This window comes from Protopterus annectens, chromosome 1.part1 (assembly GCF_019279795.1).
Source record: "Protopterus annectens isolate FY-2018-M chromosome 1.part1, PAN1.0, whole genome shotgun sequence".
Lineage (NCBI taxonomy): Eukaryota > Metazoa > Chordata > Ceratodontiformes > Protopteridae > Protopterus > Protopterus annectens.
Genome location: NC_056726.1, coordinates 785,888,097 through 785,911,420, shown reverse-complemented (window position 1 = coordinate 785,911,420; position 23,324 = coordinate 785,888,097). Strand labels below are relative to the sequence as shown.

Sequence of the window (23,324 nt, the reverse complement as noted above, 5' to 3'; positions counted from 1 at the left end):
GTCTCAGGTCATTCATACCAACATGGACAATGACAGAGTTATATTTGTACTTGTTGTGGAGTGAGCTGAGCGCGTGCATTATTTGGCGGATCCTGGCACCCGACAGGCAGCTGACAGTAACATTCTCCTTGTTTAGCCTGGTGAGTGGAACATCAGTGTGCCTTACTATAGAGTCACCTATGAGTAGAGTGTTGGGTACATTGTTATGCATTATGGGCTGTTGTTGAATGGCACACTTAGTGTGTGGGCTATGTGTCATTTGGATTGTGTTGGGGGGTGGAGGTTGCTTCCGTTTCTGCTTTGGAGGTCCCTGTTGCTTGGACAGAATTTTACTGAGAGCCTCCATGAATGTAGGTGTGTGCTTTGTGTTTCTATGTGTGTTTTGGTGGTGTAGATTTTGAGGGTCTATGTGATGAGTGTGGTGTGGTGCAAGTGTTTACCTCTCCTCTTGACTGTCTAGTCCAGTCTTGGGTGAAGAGAGCTTTGCTTCCAGTTTGGCTATATAAGTGCATCTCTCACAGGTTGTAGTGTTGGGTGGTAGGAAGAGAGGGTTGTCTGTGTACATGAGGCAATTGCTGCATTGCCCCAAGATGCCCAGATTCATCAGGTAGATGGGAGAAAACACCGGCAGCTGACCCTTAGACATGGCTGGATAGGTGCTTATTTATTAAGTACTAAAACCTGTTTTCCTCTAGACAAGTGAGGAAAGTTGAGTGCTGTAGTAATTTGTATCTTATTTAGTGCTTATAATGAGTTCTGAACAAGTGCTGAACTCAACAAAACAGATTTGAGTGCTAAAACTAAAAAAACTGGCTATTTCTAAGGGAAAATTGAAGAGCAGACGTTATAGTGCCGGGAATAGTTTAACCCTAGCTAAGCGGCGGGGGCTCAGAAGCTTACACCAAGTCCTGGATACAGCATATCTGTATCTGGACTAGACTACTTACAGAAAAGGCAGGAAACAAACTTAGAATGTTTTTTTTTTGTAAAGGTGGAAAGGGAGTAAGGAGGAGCAGAAGATTAAGAACTAAGTGGGTTTGCCTTCTCAAATGTTCTCCCTGCATTAGGTATAATGAGGTAATGACACTAAACTGGGAGGAGTGTCCCAGATCAAATTTGCAGTAGGGGTGGGCAACTGCAAAGCCACCAAAAAATAATAACAAACAAACCCAAACAGGTGCTTAACTAATGTGGAAAATTTCCAGTTAATACCTCACACATAGTGAAACTAGTTAGAAAAGTATGCAGCAGACAATAAAAGTGCTATAAATAACTCGTAAAAATAAGCAAAAAACAGGATACTTAATGTTATATATCACAGATCAGGGTTTGCTCAGTTCCCTTCCTCTGATTAGCTCAGTGTGAAATGGCAGAAACACTCACAAGTTAACTTCTTAAGTAACAGAAAGTTGAAACCTGAAACTACTTTAAAATAGCTTAAAAGAACCAATGAGGTGCTTACTCCAAGCCATAGTCCAGGTAACCCCAATCAGCCAGTTACCATAAACACTCCCCTCTCACTGAAATGCAAGAATGGCTTTGGCTAAACTAAGATGGCCTAGAACATGTGCTCAGACACACAGCCTCTACAAACAACTAGGCCCAAAATGCAAGTCTGATTATGGTTAATGCTACAAATACCCACGCTACTTAGGTAGAAAAAAACTGCAGAAATATTTATCACAGCAGAAAAGCAGCAGTGAGCCTTTATATGAAAGTTTTAAACATATAAAGGAGCAAGGAGCCTCTAGAGAATGCTTTTAACTGCAAACAAATAAGTTATATGATACACTCCTTGGCAGGAAATCAGAACAAACAAACCTAAAGAGGTGCTTAACAAATGTAGAACATTTCCAGTTAATACCTCACACACAGTGAAATTAGCTAGAAAAGTATGCAGCAGACAATAAAAGTGCTATAAATAACTCATAAAAATAAGCAAAAAACAGAATACTTAATGTTATATATCGCAGATCAGGGTTTGCTCAGTGCCCTTCCTCTGATTAGCTCAGTGTGAAATGGCAGAAACACTCACAAGTTAACTTCTTAAGTAACAGAAAGTTGAAACCTGAAACTACTTTAAAAAAGCTCAAAAGAACCAATGAGGTGCTTACTCCAAGCTGTAGTCCAGGTAACCCCAATCAGCCAATGACCATAAACACTCCCTTCTCACTGAAATGCAAGAATGGCTTTGGCTAAACTAAGATGGCCTGGAACATGTGCTCAGACACACAGCCTCTACAAACAAACAACTAGGCCCAAAACGCAAGCCTGAATATGGACAATGCTAAAACTACCCACACTACTTAGGTAGAAAAAAAAAACTACAGAAATGTTTATCACAGCAGAAAAGCAGCAGTGAGCCTTTAAATGAAAGTTTTAAACAGATAAAAGAGCAAGGAGACTAGAGAATGCTTTTCAGTGCAAACAAATAAGATATATGATACATTCCTTGGCAGGAAATCAGAACAAACTAACCCAGACAGGTGCTTAAGAAATGTAGAAAATTTCCAGTTGATACCTCACACACAGTGAAACTAGCTAAAAAAACTATGCAACAGACAATAAAAGTGCTATAAATAACTCGTAAAAATAAGCAAAAAACAAGATACTTAATGTTATATATCGCAGATCAGGGTTTGCTCAGTGCCCTTCCTCCGATTAGCTCAGTTAGTATATGCCATCATAGTATGTGTATAGATATTTCCTGTTGTTTTAAGAATAATTTATGCGATGATGTCATCACGGAAGTGTGAATTAGATATGGAAGCAACTGAATATGATGATGTGCGAGTAAATGTTTTATTGGATATTTTAGTTGAAATTTTATATATAAATGAGATATGAGATGTTTTTGATAACTGATGGTCTGAAGAAGTCACATCAGTGTGGTGAAAGCGCTTGCCTAAATGAACCGTACTTTTGTTTTAATTACATGCTCATTGTGCTTCATTTTGCTGTTATGCTTTGTTAGTGTTTGTTTTAGTTAGTTAATTAGTTATGTTAGTTAATACTAGTTTTGCTAACCTACACTTAAGTACATAACATTCTTATTACTTGTCCAATGAGAGCAGTAATTTCAAGCAAGGGCTGGCTTAAGGATCTTTCCACTTTTTTTCCTTTTAATTCTGAAAATAATTTAAAGGAATCTGTACACTTATTGAAGATCCAATGGTCAGGCAAATGACATTATCTCACATACATTCAAAAGTCATTGCAATTAAGAAAGCCTTTTGCGAAATGCAAATTCTGTGATTACAATAAACATTTTCTTTACACTGCTGAATCTGACCCCAGAAACAATAATTATAGTTATTTGCATGCATTTTAAAACAGACATCACTAATTATATTTAAAACATAGTAAAATTTCAGTCAAATTCATTGAGATTGTTTTAATTCTAGAATTAGCAAGCACAGTCCCAACAGCAAATTAATCAATGAGCAGAAAGTGTGCCTACAAAAGTTACATACCAAATCAACAGCATAGTCACATACTGCGAGTAGCACTTACTTTAATTCTGCTTGTCCAAAAGATTTCTTTGACAAATTTAATAGGTCCTTTCCATATTTTTCCTCAATAGATGCCCTATTTAAGAAAGCAAAAACAAAATTGATATTCTAATACTCAACAGGTGTGTGATAACATACATGCTTCAACAGAAGCCCATCTGCAACTGGCAACTGCTACTGAATCTTATTTTTATTGCGCTGTATACATATGTAGGTATGTGCATAGTTATGTGTGTGAATGAGGCCACACTTCCTGGTAACTCTGTGGAAACAACTGGATGGAAGTCTTCGTGATAGCTACCAGAAGAAGTTATGTTACTATTTTGGGGCAAGAAGTTCTATGATACATATTAATAACTGCTATAACAACATGCAGTCTGATGGCATATACATGATGAAATACTGCAGTAAATACACATGTATAACTTTGGCTTTATTAGGGTAGTGTTGACTTTTACAGCAGTCCTGATGTAGTTAATAACATGTATCCTTTGTTCATTTGAAGCTGTTAATTTGCCTTCCTAATTTCCAGACTTAAGGGCACTGGGAATGTATCCTTCTGCACACTTTGGGGTGCTTTACTTCAGGACTGACAGACCAGTAGACCAATTATACTGGCACTGTTCTTAAGGGAAAGAAATATTTCATTATTTATTTTTATTTTATTTATTCACACTTTGTTGAACAGGTTAGTCCCACTAGGCCAATGGCCTCTTTCAAGAGAGATTCAAGGTGGCATTCATATTGATGAGGGGAAATCTGAACAGGGCACCAGGGAACATCCCCTACTCAGATTGCTTGTTTCATTCCTAGCACAGTGGTGGCTGGGAGAGCAGCACTTAAAGAGATCCAAGATGGTAGTTAGCACAGAGGTGAATGCCAGTGTAATGTTTGAAGCTCTACAAAATTTTAAGGAGCTGTTTATGCAGAATTTGTTTGTTTCAACAGACACAAACATTCAAAACAATGATGGATGTGTTATTACAGTTTACTATCAAAATCTCTACGTTTGAAAAAAAAACAAACATATTTTTACATCGAAAGACAATGTCAAATTCCTGCATATTAAAAGATGAAAATGTTGAATCTGATGAACGAATTGAGCAGATTTGACATTTTCACCGAATATCAAATGTGATGTCCATATAGGTGCCAAGGTAAGTGCAATTCCTAAATTAGAATTCACATTTTTGTAAGGGGGGGCAGACCCCCACATGCCCTGCAAACTACAAATTCCAACTCCGAGATCACACTACAGTGAAGAAAGGGATAAATTTCCCAATCTGCACTGTACCGTGATCTCTATTCAAAACACTGAGCACATATCAGCGAATGCACAGTGGCATTCCCTGAAAAGGACTCTCACTCAATTAACGTTCGGAAACATGAGAGTTGGCCAACTGCCATTCGTCCTTCCTGTATTCGCCAAACATTAATTATATATTTTGATAGTAAATCGTTATTACAACCCTCAAGTTTAGAAGGTTGAGGGATGATATTTTGAGTGAACTGTTGTTGCAGAGTGAGCAGAAGAGTGGGAGAGATGTTATATGGGGTGAAATTATGGACAAAATTCAATCAGAAGAATAGTAAACTATTTTGAAAAAAAGACTGCCAGACAAAGAAATCATATGCCAAGACTGTTAAAGAAACTGCAGGGAAAGTGATGAGAGATGAAAAGAGGGAAGGAAATATCAACAATTAAAGGAAATTTATAAAGAGAATTCAGAACAAAGAAGAAAAAAATGAACAGGTATGACATCTGAGGTCATTTAATAGTCCCATTGGGAATAATGGCTCATGAGGTAAGAGCGTTTATTATTATTCATAAAGAGACATTTTGTGGTATTATTTTTGAGACTGTTTCTATTCTGGAAAGTTTTTTGGGGGATTATGAGAAGAAAAAGAACTGAAATCCATTGAATTGTTATGTGGTTAAAGCATTTCACAGAGAAAAAAGAAAATGCATGTTAAATTTTGAACTAAAGTTGAAAAAAATACTTTTAAGAGGAATCTAAGCAAACTTTGTAAAGACATTATAGACATTAGCAAAGTCTAAGATAATATGATTATGGACTAGAAGGCAGCACTGTCATATTGTACTAAAAATGGAGAAAGAAAAAAAATGTTCACATCCCTAGTGTCATAAATGTAGTGGATAGAAGTGTCGCAAAACATTAGGGACAACTGAAAACAAGTTTTTTCTGTGGAAAAGATGATAATTTTATAAGTAACTGCGATAAGAAGAAATTATATATTTGTGGGGAAACAGGTCATGATGCAAAATAGTGTGGATTAAAATGTTGTATGTTAGCAGGAGACATGACTACTCTGGTCTGCTTGAATCACTTTTCACCTGGAGCCTTCAGTCAGGTTTTGTGCCCAAGGAATGGAAGATGGCTGCAGTCATTCCCCTGCACAAAGGAGGTCTAATCATGGATTCGGGTAACTGCAGGCCCACAAGTCTTACCAGCCTCATGTGTAAGCCCATGGAAAGAATCATCACGGACATGATAAATGAGGACATAGGTAACCTGCAAACACTGGACAGTTTGGCTTTGTTAAAGGAATTTCATGCTTATTAAATCTGGTAGGCTTTTTTGATGGAGTCACCAAAGCCTTGGCTGAAGGTGAGACTGTGCACACAGCTTACCTCAACCTGGCCATGGTTTTTGATATAATACCCTACTCAGGAATTATAGACAAGCTCAATAATTTAGTTATAAACATTTTCATCACCAGCTGGCTCACTAATAGGACCCAGGAGGTCAAAATAAGTGAGGCCATCCAGACCAAAAGGCCAGTCACTAGTGGAGTCCCTCAGGGCTCCATACAGGGCCCACTCCTTTTTGGAATCTATTTCTCAGAAATGGAAGCAAATGCTGAAGGATTATGGCTGAGTAAGTTTGCAGATGATTGCAAACTGGGGGCTATCATCAACCCTCCTGCAGACACTAGCATTTTTCAAGAAGGTCTGTCTTTAACAAATGGTGACAAAACCATGGTCTTAAACTCAATGCTAAGACATGCATAATTGCATCCTTTGGGAAGTCAACCATCCTGGCTAATTACCATGTTGATAATATGCCCCTAAGAGTCAACCCAGTGATCAGGGATCTGGGTATGCATCTAGATAGTAGCCTTAGCTTCGACTACCATGTGGCTTTACTGGTGAGGAAATCCTTTTATACTGCACAACTTATAAGTAAGGACATGGCATCTAGGTCCAAAGAAGTCATTATTCCACTGTACTCTGCCCTTATCAAACCAATCATAGAGTACAATTCTCCCTTTGGTATGTACTTGACAAGGAGTATGCAGCAACTAGAGCAACCTCAGAGGTTCCTTACAAAATGAATACACGGTGTAACAAACCTGCCATATGCAGAGGGACTTGAAGCCATTTCCCTCTACTCAGTGTCCCACAGATAACTCCTAGCAGGTGACCAACTCCCTAATGACATCTTAAAAACTTCTGCCAGCTCTATCGCCTATCCTGTATCTATCCTAATCAATTGATCCATCACAGAACAATATGTCCCCATACTCTGGAAAATACCCCATATCATCCCCCTCCACAAGGGAGGCCCATCTAAAGATCTCTCTAATTATTGGCCCATTGCCATTCTCTCACCAGTAGCCAAAATCTTAGAGAAATGTATCCATAAGCAGCTCCTAGACCACCTCACTGCAAATCACCTCTTATTTAGTTCACAGCATGACTTCCATCCAAAAACAGTACCTCTACAGCCCTCATACGTTTCACTAACTACATCAATCTCCTCAAAAACAATTGACAACTAGTCTCTACTATATTCCTTGATATGTCCAAAGGTTTTGATATGGTATCCTACCAGCTACTACTCAACACTCTAGCCTCCTTCAACCTCACCTCTACAGCTCTCAACTGGTTCTTTAGCTACCTTACTGATCGACAATGGGTAACTAAATGGGATAATAAACTCTCCCACTCCTCCCAGTCTCTGCTGGGGTTCCTCAGGGTCCCATCCTTGACCTTCTTCTTTTTATTATATTCACAAATAGTCTAAACAACTGTCACTAAATTTGCTTCTATCATTCAATATGCTAATGATGCTACCCTTATTTGCTTTGCTCCCACACCCCAAGAACTCCAGGATAAACTGCAAAAATCATTTATAGATATTGAAAATTACCTAAATGAACTTCAACTCATCCTAAACCCAAACAAAACAAAGTTAATGATCTTCTCCAACAGGAAATCCAAAGCCAATCAACTTCCTCTTTCCATCTACTCCACTAACAGCACTATAACTGAACCAGTTAGCCAAACAAAACTACTTGGTGTCACAACAGACAACAACCTAACATTTGATAAACACATATAACTCACAATTAAAAAAGTTCACATCAAACGTGGTGCTCTATATAGGGCCAAACCTTGCCTTACTTAAAACGCCAAACTAGACACAGCCAGATCCCACCTCCTATCTACCCTCCTGTACTGTTCTCAAATTTCACTAACCTGCACGTCTGATTTACATCTACTTGATTTCTGCTATAATAAAATAGCAAAATTTGCTGCTAATATACCCAACAGGATCCATCATTGTCTTGTTCTTCAAAAACTACACTGGCTTAAATTTCCCAATCTGTTATCATTCAATCAGTTCACCACTGCCCACTCCATTATCCACAAACCCGAAAAATGCCCTGCACTCTCCAAACCAACTCCCCAAACCCTTAGATCATCTGATAACCATATACTCCATATTACAAAGTCCCATAATTACTTGGTGACTCCCTCTTCTCCTATAAAGTAGCCAAACAGTGGAACCTAATACCCCAGAATATCATAAAAAATACAGTCATAGCTTCAAACAACTCCTAAAGGAATACTTTACTCAACAATGGCTATGCTCCTGTAATACTGCTGGGTAGTTTCTCATGCCATCAATCATCTGTTCTTTTCTGCTATATTCTCCTTGTCTACCTTTTACCAAATGAAAATACCACAATACTTTATTTTAGTTATGTTATGTATCTAACTTGAGTTTATATTACTGTCTGCAGCAAGGATTGGCAAATGTAATGCTTTCTGTTTTACATTCTGTTTTGTACATTGTGATTGTAGGAAACTGTTAAACTTTTTTGTACATTCTTTGTAAATCTTTGTAATAGTTTTTGTAATATTTTTTGTGCTATTTTATGGAGCTTTTCTCCCTGGGTCTCCCCTGAAAATGGGCTACTTGCCAGGCAGACACTACTAGGTTAACAAATGTAAATAAATAATAATAATAATAACCATAAATCAAAAGGTAGCAGAAATACAAGATATATGGACCTGAATTTTATGTGTGACTTAACCAGAACATGTCGAAGAGACAGATGTGTTCCAGAGACTGCCCCTCCTATGAAAAAGACTTCCCATCCATGTGAAGCTGAGTTTGTCTACTTCCAGATAAAACACAATCTAGGCCAGTGGATGGGGAATAGAAAATTTCTACCAGACATGGCATACATGTCCCTTATGGACAGAGGCAGCATATAAATGCCTGGCTCTCAGATACAGGACATCACTATTCTTTTGGGAAAGCATGGCTAGGCTTAGAAAGCCTCCCTCCTCAGGTTGTTAGCCTAGTAACAGTCTAAGAATCTATACATGTAACAAAACCAGGCATTTATGGATGGATTGTAATCCAGAGAAAAAGGATGAAGAGGAAGAAAACAAAAATAAAGACAGAATACAAAGAGAAGAATCAGTCCCAATAAAATAAAAAGAGGAAGTAGGGAAGCAAGATCGGGGCAAAAAAAAAGATAATAATAAAGAGAAAAATTAAACAGAAGACTATATAGAAGAATGTTCTGAAATATGTAATAAGGAACAGATACCCTGGAAAATAGTGAAAGATAAAAGAAGTCTATAGGCAAAAGAGTAGGAGACAGAAAAAGAAAGTGTAAAGGGATAAGTGTAAACAAGAAAAAGAAAGAAAATGGATAACACAAATGCAATAAATACTTCAAATTTACAAAATTCTGGTAAGCTACAACATAGACATAATGACAACATGAGTGCTTTCAGTATTTGTAAATAGTATCAAAAATATAAGTAGAAGAATAGGCTCCTAAACTAGTGTAGTAAGTGAGAGGTTGATGCAATAATATTGGAATATGTAAGATTTTTGACACAAGAAAAGGGATTACAAATAAATAAACTTTGGGGAGGAGATACAATATGGAACCTAGGAAAGGAACTATGTTCAGGCGCAGTTGTACTTTGTAGAAAGCCAGAGAAAACATTGAACATAAAATTGACAACGATGGGAAGATTAACTATTGTAAATATCAGATGTTATAATCAGGTATATAGAATTATTGCCCTATGGTACAAGTAAAGAAAGGGAAAATGTATTTCATAAAATTTGGATGATGTAGTAATTAATAGGAATGTAATACTAATGGGAGATTTTAATTGTGCTTTGAGAGGAAAAAAGAAGAAGAAAGGAAATGATGTTAAGAAAATGTTTGAAGCTATAAAATGTGGCAATTTAAAAATGTGCAATAATTTGTGGACATATAGTCACGATGCATATAAGATGCAAATAGATTATTTTATTATATCACAAGGTTTAAATACAGCTAAGGGAGAGACACTTGTAACAGGCTTTTCAAACCACTCAGCCATATTACTAGAAATACAAGAAAGTAAGGAGTATATCAGATTGGGAAAAGGAATAAAAACAATAAATAATTGCATATGTCAGGGAATTCCTATGCGTAGCATATTATTACAATTTATTTATGAATTATTTTGAGATGTAAATATGTACATGAGGGGGTACTCCTAATGTTACTAATGAAGGAATAAGAATTCCAGTCATGTTTACTTATTCAGATAATATTATATTGATTATGAGAAAAAGTCTGGATGAAAGAAGTTATATGTTATATACATCAGTGTTTAAATATAATAGGCATGACTTTAAATAAAGAAAATAGTAAAAGACTGGGTGATGTACTATAGATAGGAAGCGTATCTTTATCAGCAAAAAAATCTTTGTGTTAGGAAAAAGATCTGGGAGTAAAAATGAAAGTGAGCAACAATGGGATAGGATACTAAATGAAATGAATGAGTATTGTTGTTTTAGGAAAACATACAAGCTATTGTTTGATAAAAAGGTTTATTTTATTAATTCAAGTTAGATTGGGAAAGACTGCATATTTACCTAGTGTCTATATGTTGCCAATAATCTATGAAAAAGAAATACCACGTGTATTTTTTTTCTTTTATATGGGGTTCAAGATAGAATCTACTAATCCAGTGAAGAGAGGAGTCTTATACATAGACGAGGAAGATGAAAGTTTAGGATTAACAAACCAAATTGTTTATGCTGCTTTTTTGAATTTCTATAAGGTTTTGCTTTGCATAAATGATACATATTTAAATTTAGCATAAAGTTACTAAAGTACAAATATAAGGGCCATTGGGATATGTTAAAAATTTCTGAAGAGAAAAAGTGTGTTTAAATGATACTATCAAGAAAAAAATATGAAAAATAAAACTGATGAAATAGAAAATGAGAGGAAAGGGTGGTATAAAAATATTATGATACAATATTATTATGTCAATCCTTGGGCTTGGCTAGCAAATGAAACAATTAAAGCTATAAAAGTATGAAAAGCATTGTGTACTAAGCAAACAGAATGTCAAGATTTTTTATGAAGATTAGTGATTAATAAATTACCAGTAAACGGAAGTATGCCATTTAAAAAATTAGTGAAAGAGTTTGTATATATTGTGATAAAAAAGAAACCACAGAACTTGTTTTCCTATACAGTATAAGGGTTACAAAATGGTGGGAAAAATTGTTAAGAAAATTTCTTTGAAAATTTAAATAAGGTAAATGAAATAAATATGGATATCATTACGTATGGGTATTATAGCCATAAAAATAAGGAATGTGTTAGAAAAATAAATAAAATATTATAGCAATAACCCACGCCTGGGTGTGGGTAAAGCTGGATTTACCCATGGTTGGTGTGGTTTGGTCACGAGGGCGAAGCCCGAGTGGCCAAACAAAGACAATCGTGGGTAAATCCAGCATTACCCACACCCACAAATGGGTTACTGCTATTATACAATGACATTATTTAAGAAAAAGAATAATTATTTTTCTTAAATAATGGCATTGTATAATGCCTCCTTGCTGCCCTTCCACAGCTGTCTGGTATTCTCCGGCAGTTCTGATGTACTGCGCATGCGTATGCTTACGCAGTCCATCAGAGCTGTGGGCAAAAGCAACGGAGAAAGCAAGATCTCCGTTGTTTTTTACAAACTGTCTCGCTATGTTAAAGGAGTTTAACATAGCGAGACAGCTTTTAAAAAGCAACGGAGAACTTAGCAAGACAGTTTTGAAAATAGCAACGTAGAAAGCAAGATCTCCGTTGCTTTTTATAAAGTATCTCGCTATGTTAAAGGAGTTTAACATAGTGAGACAGCTTTAAAAAAGCAACGGAGAATCACCGTTGCTATTTTTTAAAGCTGTCTCGCTATGTTAAACCCATTTAACATAGCGAGACACCTTTAAAAAAAGCAACAGAGACAGGAAGATCTCCGTTACTTTTTTTAAAGCTGTCTCGCTACGTTAAACTCCTTTAACATAGCGAGACAGTACAGCAACGGAGATCTTGCATTCTTTATTATTAAATATATTTAAACTGTTCCATTGTGACTGGTCCTGGAGAATATTTTAAATTTTGAGAGGACTTACATCTATTTGGTGACACTGTGGCCACTCCTTGAAAGCCTTACTGCAGTGGCCAAACACTATCATTTGTATTAATATTAATTTTACTCAGTATAATTGGGTACCCTTGCAAAATCCTTACAGTAGCTGGCTTTGCAGTGTCTGATGACAGTAACTACCTTATAGTTTGGGCAGAATGGGGCAAAGCTAGTAAATCTGTGCCAGCCTTTCCCAGGTGTGTGTGTGTGTGTGTGTGTGTGTGTGTGTGTGTTTGTGCACATAAAATCAAATCTCAGAGTGTGTGTGTGTGTGTGTGTGTGTGTGTGTGTGTGTGTGCCAGTTGCTTGGTGCATGGACATGAAGCACTGGTTTCACAGAGAGGGTGCTGGAGGGCTGTGCCAGTGGGGAGACTTACTGATGACCTGGAGAGAGACAGAAACCCAGACCCCAGGCTGAGTGTGTTCCTTGTGTGCTCTTAAGGGAAACTGTGTTTGTATGCAGAGACCTGAATCTGGAAATACTGTGTGCATCTATTTTTTTGTTCCAAGTGAACGTCCCTCTCCAGTGTCAGTGGTGAGGATTCCGGCTCATTGATTACTGGCCTAGAGAGGGGATATCACATATTGGTGGCAGAGGTGGGTTCAACCCCACACCGCTGAAGAGACTGGACAGTTCACCTTTTCCTCAGAGAACTTAAAAATCCATCTGGAGTTAAAAAGAGTTGAACTGGCGGCCAAATGCTTGGAATTAGAATCAGTAGAGGGACTGTGGCATTTGGAGGCTGAAGAAAATGACAGACTGTGGCAGGCACAGAGACTGCGGCATTTGGAGGCCGAAGAAAATGAGAAACAGCACCAACATCAGAGGGAGATGCTGATTCTTCTTCAGGGCCATAGGGGTAATGGGGAATGGAATAACTGAACCCCTGAAGTAATAAAGGTCAGTAAATGTCTTCCACAGTTTACAAAGAGTGATAATTTTGATAGCTGTATGCATATATTTGAAAGAGTATGTAAACTGTATAATGCTGACAAAAGGGCTATAGGTACTGTTCCTGACCCCCTTACTCCATGGTAAAGCTGTAACTGCTGTTTCTAAATTGTCTAATATTGATTGTTTCAACTCTGATACAGTAAAGCAGGCTTTATTAGAATGTTAACACCTGAAGCTAACAGAAAAAAACGTTTTGTGAGAATAAATGCAAGGCAGATGAAAGTGTATGTGATTATATTGCTGGATTAAGCACTAATTTTCATAGGTGGGTGAGTGGGTCTCAGGTCACCACTTTTGAAGGGCTGGCAGACCTTTTGGTGAATTAACAAGCCCTTAGCACTTTGCCAGAGGACATGATAATCTGGATGGCAGACCGAGAGTGTAACTCAGCAGATGAGCTGGGGATAATAGGGGATTTCTACTTAGCAAGCAGGGCATCACTGCACAGGAAGGGGATACCCATTGATAAACATGGATCTAATGGAACCCATGGTGGACAGCCTAAATCACTCCAACAAAGTCCACCAGTAACAGGGGAAGCCACTAGTTCAGGATCAAGGGATAAATGTTTTAAATGTAACCAGTGGTGGCAAGTATCACATATGTGCCCCCAGAAGCAAGTGGGGGAGCCAGCAAGTGGGAATAGCAATATACCATTGGTCAGTTGTCTGGAGAGAACAGGGATACCAAACTATCACCAGATGTTATATCCTATCGTAATGGATGGAAAGCAGGCCACTGCTGACAGAGACACAGCTTCTGACAAAACCATTGTAAAGCATGCAGTGTTTAAACAAGAGGAGTGCTTTCTTGGGCAGTCCACACCAGTCAGAGCTTTAGGAGGGACCTCATTCCAAATGCCTTTGGCCAGGGTTCACCTTGACTGGGAGGGTGGAAAAGGAAGCAAGCAAGTATGTGTGTTTGAGGATATCCCTGCAGATATCTTGATAAGGAATGGTTTTGATAATGCAGTACCTTGTACGCATGCAGTTATACACAGTCAGTCTTGGAGACAGGTAAGTGGGGCTGGTAGCCTGGGGGAGACCCAAACAGACCACACACCTGAAGCCAGGACTGGTGAGATAGCTATTTCAGGGAAGGAGCTAACCTGTAGTAGTGAGCCTGAAGGATAGTCACAGCTGCTGGTAGGTACTGATGTTCCCTTGGACAGACTGACTGCAAGGGCTCAGGTGAGGTGTAGTACTCAGGCTGACAGGGAGGCACCACTGTCAGAGGATACCAGGCTTCGTGTGGAAAGGAAGCTGGGATGGGTCACAAAGACAGAGTTGAGACAGGCTCAGCTCTCAGGTCCTACATGAAGAGGCTTGAGAGAGGTAGCTAGGGAGGCACCTGCTCCTCAAGGAAAGGGGGAGTCTGTATACTGGAATAAATGGTTAACATTTAGGGAGTGGAACCCTGAGGGAGGGCTAGAGGGAGAGGTAATACAGTAGTTGGTAATGCCTACAGCTTATCATCTGGCACTTCTAGCCATAGCGCATGACAATTGTTTTGCAGGTCATATGGGCATAAAGCATACAAACAGACATATTAAGAAGAACTTTTATTAGTCTGGGATTGCAAGGGATGTAACAGGGTACTGTAGGAACTGTGAGCAGTGCCAAAAAGGAGGCAAGGCAGGAGACCAGGTCAAGGCTCCTTTGATGTCTGTGACTGAGGGTAGCTATGGATATTGTCGAGCCTCTTAGTACCCCAAGTTCCACAGGGAATAAGTATATCCTGGTGGTAGTAGATTATGCTACTGGATACCCTAAGGTGGTGGCTCTGCCCTCCATCGAGGCAGAGAAGTTGCCAAATGCTTTGTTAGAGATTTTCAGCAGGACAGGTTTTCTGAGAGAAATACTGACTGACACAGGTGCCAATTTCATGTCAGACAAGCTGGCTTGCCTGTGGAAGTGCTGTGGGGTGAAGCACCTAAAAGCCAACCCCTGCCATCCCCAGACTAATGGTCTTGTGGAGAGGTTAAACTCTACACTACACTAAAGACCATGCTATGGGTATTTGAAGAACAGTTTAAGAGACAGTGGGACATATATTTGCCCCATCTACTGTTTGGAAATGGAGCGGTAGCTTAGGAATCCACAGGTTTTTCACCCTTTGAGCTGCTGTATGGGCATAGGTTGAGGGGGCCTTTAGATCTGATTCATGGTAAGTGGGAGGATGAGTATGAATCCCAAAAAGAGTCTATATGGTATATGTCCTAAAGCTCAGGACAAGGCTTAGGGACCTCATGGGCTTGGCCCAGAAGAACATGGCAGGAGCCCAACAGCAGAAAAAGGTCTGGCATGACAGGAATGTTCAAGCCAGAGAGTATGCTGTGGGACAGCAGGTCATGGTTCTCATTCCTGTAAAATTGAATAAGCTGCAGACAGCTTGGAAGTGACCCTTCAAACTGGTAAGGAAGGTCAGTAATATTAACTACATGGTAGAACTGCTAGGCAGGAGGCAGTGGTACAAACTGTACAATGTTAACATGATGAAACATTACCAAGAAAAGAAGGCTCTTGTGCAAAGTATTTTCAGTAGGAGGCAGGAGTAGTCTGAGGGGGATCTATGGCTACATCGAGCCAGCCAGCAAAATGCCAAGTTACTAAGGTGTAGCCTAGGGAAGCAGGCATGTGACATGGCAGTGCAGCACTATTGTGGGGTTAGCAGTGCCAATGTAGATGGGTGCTCAAGACAGGGTATGCGTTAATGTATTCCTAGATAGGCTCATTCCTCTCAAGCAACGTTTCTCAAGGATCACTTGAAAAAACTAGCTTGAGTCTTCAAAGGGGGAGAGATGAGATGATGTGAGGTATTGCCAGCTATGCCAGGAGATGTAGAGCAGTGGATGTGTAACATATGCCAGCACAGCTAGCTGATATTTTGTAAAGAATTATATGTCATTTGTATATCAACCTGATTTGTACAGATGCTTGTGTTGAAAAATGTATTTGTAAAGCTGCTGCTGTTTAAAATGTACTAACTGTGTGCCATGCTGGGCAGAAAACTAAATATACATGTTTTATTGAAAATGTTTAAATGTATATGCTTTAACAGGGGATACTGGAAGAAAAGAGGTTAATTTGAAAATAGTTTGAAATTAAATTACCTGGCTTAGGCCATAAAGATTGTATTTTTTAGTTCTCAATGCAGCCAGAGACAAAAAGTCTGTACTAGGAAGATTTCTGCATTGTCTTTGGGGTGATCTAATTGCTACTCTGGAATGGTGGACTGAAGTCTCATGGCACTCTGTTTCTGGAACCTGACAAAGAAGGAAGATCACTCACCTACTTCATCTTGCCTTGCTCTAGTAAGTAACCAGGGAATAGTAATTCTTTAGATGAGTCAGTAAAATATAGTGAGATTGGTTAAGTACTGTTTTACTGTAGCTATGTGAATCTATTCATCTGTGTTGTTTTAATATTTCCTATGACTGAAACTCTGGTGTTTACTGTAAACAGATACTTAGTATTTTCATGTATTTTCTTATTTATTATTAAATATATTTAAACTTTTGATCGTGGCCAGTCTTTTAGAGAATATTTTACTATCTGAGAGTAATTGTATATATTTGGTGACCACACTGGATGCTCCTGACAGCTTTACTATTGGTCAAACTACCACTTGTACTAATATTAATTTCACTCAGTATAACTGAGTACCCTTGTAACAATCTTAGTGTAGATGGCTGTGGAGTGTCTGGTGGCAGTAACTACCCTATAGTCTGGGCAGAGGGGGGCATAGCTAGCAAATCTGTGCCAGCCTTTCCCAGGTGTGTGTGTGTGTGTGTGTGTGTGTGTATGTCTGAAAATCAAATCTCAAAGAGTGTGTGTGTCAACTGTCTGGAGTAGGGACATGAAGCACTGGTTTCTCAGAGAGGGTGCTGGAGACCTTGGCTTGGACACTGCTAAAGTCTCAACTCTACAGCTATGCCAGTTGGGGGGGGGGTGTCTTACTGGGGACCTGTAGGGAGACAGATAGGGAAATTCAGACCCCAGACTAAGTGTGTTCCCTGTGTGCTCTTAAAGGAAATTGTGCTTAATGCAGACAGTTGCATCTGGAAATACTGGATGCATCCATTTTTCTTGCAAGTGAATGTCCCATTCCATTGCCAGTGTGAGGATTCAGGCTCCTTGATTACTGGCCCAGAGTATGGAAGTCACAGTAGCAAACTGAGGAAATCATAGACTGTAGAAGATTTAGCACAAAAGGGAAAGTAGCAGTGAAGGTTAACATCTTCATGGTCTGGGAAGTATAGATAAGGAGAAGGAAAATATCAATGAGGACATCTCAGAAAGAATCAGTGATGCTGAGGCCAGCTGCACAGCATATTAGTAGCAATGTGCAACAGAAGAATGTCAAAGAAGCTGAAAAGTAAGATGCATAAAACAATGGAAGTAATGTTGTATAATACAGAAATGTGGACAATGAAGATATTAAACTTAAAGTGATGGCAAAGAAATACCCAAGATGGGTAGTAGGATGCACATTGTGTAACAAATGAAGAATTAAGAACATAAGAGTGAAAGCCAATTCCAACTGCAAGGACAACTGATGTGCATCTGTATGTGTGTGTGTGTGTGTGTGTGTGTGTGTGTGTGTGTGTGTGTGTGTGTGTGTGTGTGTTTCTGTAAATTTTGTTGAGAGTTACCTGGATCTCTACAAGTTCCAGCATGGAACCATACATGATTTAATAGGAAACAAGTTCTTTCCTATACTAAAAAAAGGCATTTCATTTCTGATACCAAGTCAGCATTTATTCCCAAGCAGCTTTTCTTTTTACACTATGTCAGACATCTAATTGGAGACAATTATTAAACAATAGTCCAGGATAATATATGGACAGACACAAACATGACCTTGCACACACACAGAAATGCTTCTGCTTCATACCTTTACTGCAGTGTCTGAACAACTGTCCATTCTCTTGTCTCACACTGCAGACTAGGTGTACTATTTTAAGCTAGAGTACATCACATACCTGGTATGTAACAATCTATCTCATTAATAAATGGTGCTGCAAAGATAAGTGCCATGCAGTAGAACAGAACATAATCTGCCAGATCACATCCACAAATGGAAAGTGAATTTTCTGCAAGGTAGATCATCATTTGAGAACTGGTGACTCTTATTAAAATTCATAGCTTCATAGGTACATAGAAGTTTACTAGGCTAATGGCCCTATGGCCTTTACAAACCTAGCCAAGTTATACCCGTGTTCCCTAATTGACCTTGGTTTGATGGTTGTTATTTGCAGAGTGAGTCTATGATCAACATCGACTGCACATGTCCATGAGGGACATAGGTGCCACCTCGGGGTGAACTTACGGTCTCCCATCCAATTGTCTACATTGCACTTGAATAGGGTCATTGAGGAGCTCTGTTTCAAGTGAATTGAGGGTTTATTCCAGATTTCATGAAAATGTGTGAAAAGGAATTAAATTATTGCCAGCTGACATCTATAAAGTTGTATGGGATGCAGGTGCAAAAGCACATGGTTAGTTGTTCCAAAATATCTGGACAACAGAATCAGACTCAGCAAAATAGAATAATGCCCTAGTACTCCAGTCTACATAATGGAATGTGAGAGAATCAGTCTCAGCAAAATAGAATAATGCCCTAGTACTCCAGTCTACAAAATGGAATGTGAGAGAATCAGTCTCAGCAAAATAGAATAATGCCCTAGTGCTCCAGTCTACAAAATGGAATGTGAGAGAATCAGTCTCAGCAAAATAGAATAATGCCCTAGTACTCCAGTCTACATAATGGAATGTGAGAGAAAGTTCAAAGTACCATGGAATCAGACATGGAGTTAGACTTCTTCCTAGTGGTAGTAATATACTGACATCAACTGGGCTTCGAAGATGGTCAAGGGAGCACTAATCAGATGTTAACAGATTGTCAGGTCTGGGAAATGAATATGTAGTTAAGTTAATCACTAATAATAGTCTTTTCTGCAGCGTTTATCAATGTGCATTAGCCTAGTCTCAGGAAAATTGGACAAAACATAGGGGTACCAAGAAAGCTCTAACATTCTGTAGGCAGTTCAGCCTGATACCAAAAGTAAAGCAGACTTCTTTAGCATTAGTATGGAAGTCTTCCAGAGAAGCCTAATGTTACCAACACTTTTCAGCTTTACTGTTGTCTAGATACTTAGTCAAGATCTGTCTCCCAACAGGGCAGCATGATGTTTGGTAAATTTACACTCACACACATTAGCTATCTTGATGATATTACCATTTTTTACAGAATCAGAACTGGAAGCCCAAATGATTTGCATTCACTGTACGTGATCTTTAAATAAACTCTAATAAGACAATGACAGTAGCAGAAGTACCTGTTCTAAAGACTTAAACCTTGCCTGTAATATAAATAGGACCTGCTGGAGAGAGAGGTATATATCCCAGAGACTACCCCATCTATGGAACAGGCTCCCCGTCCATGTGAAGCAGAGTTCCTCCCTAACCCAATTCAAGTGCAACTTGGACAATTGGATGAAAAACTGGAAATTCATCCCTGGTTTTCCACCTATGTCTCTAATGCAAACAGGTAACCTATAAGTGATTCATCTGCCAGACCCATGCTTACACTTATCAAGGGTATCAGAACTTGTCACAGATCTGGGATGCATGGCTAGGCTTAAAAAGGCCCTTGTGGTCATTAGCCAAGTAACCTATGACCCTAATATGGCTTACACCCCCCCTAGTTTCCAGTTGGAGTGATATCCATAGAATGTGTTGACCTCTTTACATATCTGGGCACAAAAATGTATTTTTTGTTTAATTTTATTTTTACATTACTCTTTGTTGACCAGGTTAGTCCCACTAGGTCAATGGCCACTTTTCAGGAAACACACAAGGTGGTATTTGTACTGACTAGTGGAAATGTGAACAGGATTCCAGGGAATTTCCCCTACTCTTTTTGATAAGCGGGGTGGGATCTTTCTTCATCTACCCAAGCTACCACCAACTTAGGGAGATGAAGCCATGGTTTAATATTATTAAGCATATCATCACTGGATTCCTGAGAGAGAACTGCATTAAGCTAAAACAGGAAAAAGAAAGAGGTCTACAGAAGCAGAAATGTAAAATCATAACACCAGATAGCAAGATTACTATGTTAAAATGATGGTTAGCCCAAGGGTGGAGTTCCTGCTGAGACACATTCTTATGATAGGGAATGAAAAGACTTGTAATAAGATCAAAAAGAAATGGGACAGATTCATATACAAGAAGGACATCACAGCAAACATTATGCAAATAGAGAAAGGCAGGCCAGGATGGAAGATTCAAAGTTTGCGAAATAATTAACAGCAAACAATGTCTGATAATGGTTAAGAAAAAAGATCAGAAACATTTGAACTATGTAAACTGGCGAAGAAGACAGGAACTAAATGTGTCTGAGGACAATGGACTGGCATAATCAAGGTAGTGTAGAAGATCCAGGGGAGATTAAAACATGTGAGAGTCATGAAATGGAAAAAAAGGATCTGAAGGGGTAATCCAGTAAAGGGAAGTACGGGAAGAAGAGAAATGGGTGGATGTGATGGGATGGGTGAAAAACAAAGAGATGTGATAGCCAAGATGGTTCCTGCAAATGAATGGAGGTGACTGGCTGATCTTAAGAAAAGGGAAGAACAGGAAAAACTATAGGAAATAAAATGGCTAGACTAGCTAAAGAAAAACAGAATAGGGAAACACTAAACAACTGTGGACAACATAAGGAGGAAGATAAGCATCAGCTGAAATATAGGGATTGCACAAATAAGAAAATAAGGAAACGGTGAAGGGTAAAGGAAAGGCTGTCATAATTTACAATGATATTACAGATGGAGCAGATGATGGGGAGATGCAGAGAACAAAGGAGTTTGGAAGACTGAGGAAGATGCTCAATAAACCATGATGAATGGACTGGATGGATGATTTGCTAAAGATAGTTCAACTGACCTGTTACCAGCAGCTAAGGGTAACTTATAAATGGTTCTATTCACATAAAAATCTAAGGAAAGAAAGGGAGCTGCTGGAAATGTAATTGAGGCAGACTGAGACTAGTACATGTGATGTAGGAATGTCAATGGGCAACTGGGATATGGGAATAAGAAGTAGAAGAACATAGTGTGATCTTGAGCAAAACAATGAAAGCAGATGGAAACTCTTTGACTGGACAGCAACTCTTGAAGACTAGACAGAAATGAAATAAATGATACAAATGCTAAAAAGCTACACATCAGCAAAATGGGAAGGGTATGGAAGGAAGTACAACATGAAAGAAATATATCAACATTAAGGCATGACGTAAAAGAACAAAAGGGCACAAGTGAAGAAATGTTTTGAGGACTAGCAAAAGGTATGAAAAGGTATGGTCTGCTACTGAAGGAATCTAAAGGAGGCAAGGGGTAATGAAGGCACATAATGCATAGAAAAAGGAAAGGGAGCCCGGTGGGATGCTATACAGGAAGAGGAAAGGACAGCAGTGAAAAGAAGAAAGGCAATAACATGAGAAAGTAGAGATATGAACTGGTAGAAAATAACAGTCTGGCAAAGCATACTTTTAAAAATATGAGATATTACATAGTTTCAGCTGTATGTGACAGCAAACAAGGTTCTTCTACTGGACTGCATGAGTGTATTATGCTGCACCTATGGAATAACACATAGAAATATATAATAAAAAGGCTATATTGGCATCTGCTCCTTGGTATCAAGCTACTGGACCAATGTGGCTCTTTTCTGCTATCACATTCTGTGTTTTTGGCTTGCATCAGATGCTCCTAGGACAGTACTCATTAACACCGTGTGCCATAATGTAAGGATGGTACACTACATGAAGGTGTACCAAAGTCTGATGTGATTCATACACAAAGGTTTGCAGTGGGTTAAGACATAATATACAGTCTCACCCAACTGTGTACCTACAGTATTCTGTGTATGAGGTACACGTATACAGCAAGATCTCTTCTAGTTGTACATGACTGTCAGACATGCCACCATCTGTGTACATGCTGCAATTTATGCAACTCTAATCACGTACAGTCAGAAGGTAATGTAGTTGTTGGTCAATCCCCCTTCCCTGTTGATATATTTCTCATTATAAAGAAGTGAGCAGCATAACAATGCTACAGTTAAAAAATATAAAAACTGACTTTGCAAGGTAGGATAATGCAGGACAGATTTTATTAGCAACAGAGTTCCTTATGGTTTGTGAAACCATGCAATCACACCACCGAATGTTTCCCCACCCCCTGCAAAATGATTCTGCCAAATTCCTGCTGATGAGCGTTCCAGTGTCACAAGATCCTACCAGCTCCTAGGTTATGCAGGACTTCCTGCTCCCAGCAGGAGAACTAGCACACCTACTACACCACTGTGTACTATGCACACCTGTACCATTTAATCACCATAACTTTGTACTCCACTTTTGGTAACACTAAACCATGACTGGGAATTATGACAGTGACAGGCAGCATACTAAACATAGTACACAGATCGTGCTTGTGTAGCTACACACCATAACAAGTATGGCATGTTTTTATACTTACTTATTTTCCAAAAAAAAAATCCCAGGAAAATGTGGCACAGCTGTCATTGTTTGCAGCCATCAGCATCAGTGGTAGGTTATAATAGGGATGATTTGGGTGGCTGTCTAGATCCCTTAACTTAAAAACAAAGTTGTGGTTGTGTTTATGTTCAACGCTATTAATTCATTTTAGTTAGCTCATGTGCTGAACACAACTGTTAACTAAATATGTTTAAAAAATCATTACTTGGCAGAGAGAGATTGTGACTATTTGCTCTGTATACTTGTAGTGCTTACCATTTACACATGCATAGCACTGGACAATGACTATATTCATCTTGGAACAAATATTTCCTTACTTAAACCAATAAATATATAAATGCCCCTAGATGATCCTGTGCACACGTGTGTAGTTTTCTCTTCATTATTTCCCCATGATTCATATGGAAGGCAACAAACAGAAAGTAAACAGTATACCAGAGAATTCTGGATGGCTGCAGAAGGTTGCGGTAGCATGAAGTCATTTTTTTAAGCCTTGCAGGCAACCAGATATAGCAGTAAAAACTGCTGACAC

At 38.8% G+C, this 23,324-nt stretch overlaps 1 protein-coding gene across 1 annotated transcript in view; it reads right to left on the bottom strand.

The window, feature by feature from the left end:
• The window catches only part of PSTPIP2 (proline-serine-threonine phosphatase interacting protein 2), a 1,323,814-nt gene that overhangs the window by 419,746 nt on the left and 880,744 nt on the right, over positions 1 to 23,324 (bottom strand). The window contains exon 3 of the mRNA XM_044078135.1: positions 3,514 to 3,588. Coding sequence (XP_043934070.1) covers positions 3,514 to 3,588 — 75 coding nt within the window. The remainder of the gene's footprint in view (positions 1 to 3,513; positions 3,589 to 23,324) is intronic.